At 55.4% G+C, this 6,216-nt stretch overlaps 1 protein-coding gene across 3 annotated transcripts; it reads left to right on the top strand.

Annotated features, from left to right (window-relative positions):
• The first annotated feature begins 4,273 nt into the window (after positions 1-4,273).
• Eva1b (eva-1 homolog B) lies at positions 4,274-6,035 on the top strand. 3 transcript variants are annotated; one of them, XM_048434435.3, is made up of 3 exons: positions 4,274-4,792; positions 5,095-5,189; positions 5,390-6,035. In XM_048434435.3, exons 2-3 carry the CDS (start codon positions 5,123-5,125, stop codon positions 5,818-5,820), a joined length of 498 nt encoding a protein of 165 aa, XP_048290392.3. In that variant the 5' UTR covers positions 4,274-4,792; positions 5,095-5,122; the 3' UTR covers positions 5,821-6,035. The 3 variants fall into 3 exon arrangements, with proteins under 3 accessions (XP_048290392.3, XP_048290391.3, XP_085542703.2); XM_048434434.3 differs by having other exon boundaries at positions 4,280-4,792; positions 5,028-5,189; XM_085686577.2 differs by lacking the exon at positions 4,274-4,792 and having other exon boundaries at positions 5,048-5,189; positions 5,316-6,035.
• Positions 6,036-6,216: the final 181 nt, after the last annotated feature.

Below are 6,216 nucleotides of genomic sequence, written 5' to 3'. Positions count from 1 at the left end.
CACTCCCTAGGGTTACCCTTCTAGGGGTGGCATTGCCCACAGTGGGCTGTTTCCTTCCATCAGTCAAGAAAAGGCCCCACTCACTTGCCTACAGGCCAAGCTGATGAAGGCATTTCTCAGTTGAGATTTCTTTTTTTTGGGGGGGGGGTGGCGTGGGGACAGGGTTTCTCTGTAGCTTTGGAGCCTGTCCTGGAACTCACTTGGTAGATCAGGCTGGCCTCGAAATCATGGAGAGTCACCAGTTTCTGCCTCCCGAGTGCTGGGATTAAAGGCATGTGCCACCACCACCCGGTGAGGTTTTTTTTCCCTCCTTTTTAAAGATTTATTTATTTCGTATAGTGTTCTGCCTGCATGTCTGCCTGTAGGCCAGAGGAGAGCACCAGGTCTCATTACAGATGGTTGTGAGCCACCATGTGGTTGCTGGGAATTGAACTCGGGATCTTTAGAAGAGCAGCCAGTGCTCTTACCCTCTGAGCCATCTCTCCAACCCCCTCAGTGGAGTTTCTACTTCTCAAATGACTCCGCCTTGTCAAGTCAACAAAAAACTAGCCAGTGTAACTAACCCATGTCAGCCTCACACACAAATACACCACAAACCATGACATTCCTTCTCTTATCTCCAAGAACTCAAGATAATTTTTTCTTTGGTTTTTGTTTTTCGAGACGGGGATTTTCTGTGTAGCTTTGGATCCTGTCCTGAACTTGCTTTGTAGACCAGGCTAGCCTCGAACTCACAAAGATTTGCCAGCCTGATCTACAGAGCAAGTTCCAGGAGAGCCAGGGCTATATAGAGAATCTCTATCTGGAAAAAAAAAATTACCCCCCCCCCAAAAAAAAGGGAGGAGGGAGGGAGGAAGGAAGAAAGGAAGGAAAGAGAGAGAGAGGAAGAAAGAAAGGAAGAAAGAAAAAAACCCGGTACCACCTGGGAGACTTTAAGCTCAGCTGTAAGCACTAAGTACAGCCTTGGGCTCCTCTGAACCACAGTTCAAGTGTGCTGACCCCAAGGAAACTTTCCTTCCCTGAAGATTTCACCTCAGTGATGCTGGTTCCTTCCTAATCACAGATGCTTTCTCAGCTGGGCCAGACCAGCATCCAGTAAAGCAAAGGTTTCACTGAGTTGGTTCTGGACTTTTGTTAAACATGATTGATTCTTCAGCCCCAGCTGACCAGAAACCAAGGTTATTAGTTCAAACAAGCACGTGAACAACCAATAAGAGGGTCTCCCAAGCCTCAGAAACATGGCAGTCTGATGGAGGACTTTTCTGGTTTTTTGAGAGAGAGTGGGGGGAGCCTGAGTGTGGAACACAGCAGCCAGGCTAGCCATGGGCTGAAGTGGGCAGGGACAGGCTCTTTGCTGGCTAAGCTAGAGCCCCGAGGCCTCTTCCAGTCTGGATCCCTAACCTGCCAAGACCTGCCTTTCCTGTTTCCTCTCTGGACCTTTCCAAGATGACAAATTCCTGTCCCAAGCAAATGGGAGGGCAGAGATGGGCCAGCCAGAGGACAAGTGTTAGGAGAGAAGAGGAGGCCTGGCCCACTAGGCAGAATCTGCAGGTGGATGGGCAGGATGCAGGCTAGATGGGCAGGCGAGAGAGTCCAGCCATAGAGGAGAAACAAGCGACCAGAGAGAGCACTATGGCTGGCAGAAGCAGGCAGCCGGCCACTGTAGACTGCCATCTCAGCCAAAGGCTTTACCTACCTTCTCCATAACTTTTTTTGAGACAGGGTTTCTCTGTAGCTTTGGAGCCTGTCCCGGGACTAGCTCTTGTAGACCAGGCTGGCCTCAAACTCACGGAGATCTGCCTGCTTCTGCTTCCCGGGTGCTGGGATTAAAGGTTTGCACCACCACCGCCCAGCTCTTCTCCAGAACTTTTAATAGCTCTCTACTTGTCAGAGTCATCGGGGCCACGGTGTCACTTTCCATGCTTAACAAGGAGCTGGCTGTAGATGGTAGCATTCCAATAGTGTACGTCCCTCTGCGGGTCCAGCATCCACCTCAACACTCGCTTTGTTTCTGCAACGCCTCTATTTTCCCGAGGCTGAGTCACGTCTCACCCAGAATGGACACACATTTGCCTCCAGGCAGAGACAGATCTGCTAGGCAATGCAGACCGTTGTGCAGTTTCATGGAAAGCTGTCTCAAACTTCACACCACGTTCATACTGACCCCCACAGGGAATAGATGTGTGTCACACAAAGGGACAGACTCCTCCATACACAGAGGTGGACAAGCTAGGCTGCAGCACACGCTAACATTTATGTAGTCAGTAGACCATGTTCTTCAACACTGTTGGGACCATTAGGAGTCCTGGCCTCCAGCTGCCCTTCCCTGCTGGCGATCTTCACTTTCCTTCTGATTTGAGTTACTGAAAGCTGTGTCAAAGTTGTTTACCAGCTCTGCTTCATAAGCACGTGTTGCCTTGGCCTTGAGGATCAGAGGATAAGGTTTTCACCTGTTGACCCACTTGACTGTTGAGTATATAAGCCTCCATGGTGCTATTGAATAGAAGGCTTCTTACCAGTGATTAGAGGTCCGTGTCTCTGTCTCTCTGTATGCTTCAACCTCCAGCCCCTTGCCCGAAGCTCGCGAACTATATGGTAGCGCATAGAGCGCAGACAGGTGTTGTGCGCTGCAAACACATTTCCAACACTAGTTCTTCTGTATGTGTCCAACTAGCCAGTCACACATGCCTTGGAGAAGCAGGGATGCGCCGTGGTTGTCCACGGGCATCACTGATGGTACTGAAATGTTGCCCCAGGCTGGTATTGATTCCGGTCCTAACTACCTCTCAGTCCTATATAACCCAAAGGGTCACACAGCCTTGCTGGTTTGCTGTTGAGGACTCCTCCACCCGAAGATCCCTCAATGTTCAGGGCTCAGGCTTTAGACTCCCTCCTCCTTGTTCTCTTGAACTGGGTGACCCACCTGTCCTCAGGATGCTAAACAAACCCATCTGGTCTCTCCTTGCTGGAAAAAATAAAACCGTGCTGCTCCCAAGACTTTCCTCAGTTGCACAGCCCAAGATCAAGGCGAAATTCCTCTTCCCTCCAAACCCCCTCCACACAGGAACTTCCTTCAGAACACCACCCACCTCCCCCCCACCCCTCCTGTTAATCTGGGTTAAACCCAGACCACTGCTTCCCTGAATACATGCCAGCCTGTTTCTTGCTCTGCCTCCATCCTTGCCCTGCTGTGCCCAAGGCTGTGCACGGTCTTGCACCCATCATTCCTCTATGCCCTTGCACCGTGGATCCCAGCTCTCTGCAAACCAGGAACTCCACCCCTGCTCTTATTCCTTATACCTACCTAGACACTGTCCCCCAGATCTTGGCATGGTTGCCCTCTCCTCAGGACTCAGGTCTTTCCTGGGGTGTTCCCCATCACAATGGGTTCCATCTCCTCCTCAGCCCCTCACAGTCTCTAAGAGTGCCTGCCTCCTAAGGACTTTTTTTTAAAAAATAACCTCTTTATTCTGAATCTCCATTTTTAGGAGGCGCCAGGCATCTCCTAAACGGGGTGGAGTGGGGTGGGTGTGTTCTCATCCCACACTGAAATGCTGAAGCAGCATTATATGCAAATAGGTAAGTACACCTGGGCCAAGAGACCTCTGCTCACAAAGCAGACTAAACAGTCACAAATACACCCAGGTGTGAGTCAGCCCACTTCTTTTTCCATCTCCTCTTGCCCCCTACTTGAACCCAGGCTGGCCTGGGGGAATGTGGGGGGGGTGGTCCTGCAGCTTGGACAGGGAGGGGGTTAATGGCCCTCAGGCCTCAGGCAGCGCCTACAGCTATGCCTGCAATTTCCTCTCCCCATTCTTCCCCTCCTCCTTCCAAGATTCCCGCCAAGAAGGCCTCCCCCTCACCCCAGCCCCAGCATAGGGAGGGAAAAAGGGGGGTAGCCAGACGACAAGGCAGAAAGAGCCCGGCTGCAAATCCCCCAGCACACTTCTGTGCAAGCCTTGAGCCCAGGTGGAAGCACACGTGTGAGTCCAGCCGGCAAGGCAGTGAGGACGTTCCCTGCGCTTGTGGAGGCAGGGGCCCCGCTGGGGTCTGCAGTGTGCCGGGGCCTGGCTCACCGACGAGTCCTACAATCATTGACCTTGGGTGACCACGGCAGCTGGACACACTCAGCCAGGCCACTGGGAGGAGGGGCTGAGAGGTCCTCTCTCCCCGGAGGACCAATGAGGACGTGGAGGTCATGGCTTATTCCGCCGGGTCTACCAAAGGACTGGAGGGGTTGATCGGGACCCGCCCCCATCACAGGAGGAGCCAGGCACAGCGAAGTAGTTTGAAGCCTGCGCCCTATAGTCAGAGAGTTTTGGGTTCAAGTCCTGACCATGTGGCAAAGATCTTCAAGATCTTTATGACTCAGTTTACATCATCTGCAAATTGAAGATTTAATGATAGCCACATTCTAGGGTTGGTAGGCTTACAAGAAGGAATGTCTATGGGGGGTGGGTACCTCCGGCGCCCAGGCCTTAGGGATGTTTAGTTAATGATGTTGTTGTTAGTACAGGCTGGGGCGGCCCCTGTGAGCGGCCTCCCCAGCGGCTTCCTGTAGGGGAGCAGGGGCCGCCCCCTCTCCCCTTCCTCCAGGCGCTCTTCCTCCCGCCTCTCCGCCCCGCCCCGTCCCTCCTCTTTCCTCAGAGGAAACTTTCCGCCGGCTGGTCCATCGGGGTGTCCGGCCGCGCCACGGTGAGAACCGAATAAGGCGGACGGGGCGGCCCGGCCCGGGTGTATGCAGTCCCCGGAGAGACGCAACTGCCGGGGGCAGGCAGCGGGACGCTGACGGGTGAGTGAGCTGGGCCGAGGCCCGGGCGGAGGGGTGCAGGAGGGAGGCGGCAGGGGAGCCCGAGGCACCGCCTCGTCCTTCAGTGCGTTGGGCCTCGCCTGGGGACCCCACGAAGGGGCGGAGCGTGTGCGGCTTCTCCGATGCTCCCCGGGATGAAGGGGCGTCTGCCGGGAAGCAAGGACTCTCTAGCAGAGCCCAGATCTGTGACCAAATGAGGGGAACTGCTCTCCTCCAGGGTGGAGGAGTTGCCCCAGGAGTGAGCGCCCTGGGCCCTGGAGGACCTGACCTGGCTGACCTCGCAGGCTTAAAGGCGAGCTGCGCCCCAGCAGCATGGATGCCCCAAGGAGGGATATGGAGCTACTCAGCAACAGCCTGGCGGCCTATGCACACATCCGAGGTGAGGGCCGGGCCTGGGAGAACGGAGCCGGTTTCAGAACCCAGGCAGCCCTCCACTCCCAGCTGCTCAGTCCTACCCCCAGATACCTGTCCCCTGCTGCCCTTCTCTTCTGTGCCCCAAACTTAGGCCCTGGATCTCTCCCAGATGGGCCGACTCCAGCCTGCCAGGCCCCCCTATGACCTCCGCTCCCTGCTCTCTAGCTAACCCCGAGAGCTTCGGTCTCTACTTCGTGCTGGGCGTCTGCTTCGGCCTGCTGCTGACCCTGTGCCTGCTAGTCATCAGCATATCCTGCGCGCCTCGCTCGCGGCCCCGTACCCCTGCTCCGCGCCGGGACCCTCGCAGCAGCACCCTAGAGCCCGAAGATGAGGACGACGAGGATGAAGACACCATGACGAGGCTAGGCCCGGATGACACACTCCCGGGCCAGGAGCTGTCCACTGATCCCGACGGGCCCCTTAATGTCAATGTCTTCACGTCCGCAGAAGAGCTGGAGCGGGCACAGCGGCTGGAGGAGCGGGAGCGAATCCTGCGGGAGATCTGGCGCACTGGGCAGCCAGACCTGCTGGGCACCGGCACACTCGGGCCCGGAGCCACGGCCACAGGCACACTGGGCCGTATGCACTATTACTGACACACGACCCACAGCATGGGTCCCTGAATACTGGACATGGGACTGGACCCAGTGCTGCCCCAGGGCTTTCAAACTGCCTCTGCTCCAATTCTCCTGGTGCTATTGGGCGTGGATCGCCGCCTGCTAAGCGCTGTTTACTGGGCAGGTGTGGGTGGGGGAAAAATGTCAGGTCCCACCTTCTCCTCCTGGTAATAATGAATGACCAATGAAAGCTAGTCTCAGCGACTCGGTCTCCTTTAGTTGCCGCTGCTTTCAGCAGTCACCCCTTGCTCCGGTTTTGCAGGGGAGTCCCAGGGATGTGGATGTCACTGCTTTTGCTGGTCACACCCCCTTTGGGGGTCCTTCCAATGCATGCTTGTACTCACTTTACAGACCAAAGAATCAGACCGAGACATG

Source organism: Myodes glareolus, chromosome 3 (genome assembly GCF_982192425.1).
Source record: "Myodes glareolus chromosome 3, mMyoGla1.1, whole genome shotgun sequence".
In the NCBI taxonomy this organism is placed as follows: domain Eukaryota; kingdom Metazoa; phylum Chordata; class Mammalia; order Rodentia; family Cricetidae; genus Myodes; species Myodes glareolus.
The sequence above is the reverse complement of the archived record's forward strand: the minus strand, read 5'-3'. Positions and strand labels throughout refer to the sequence as shown.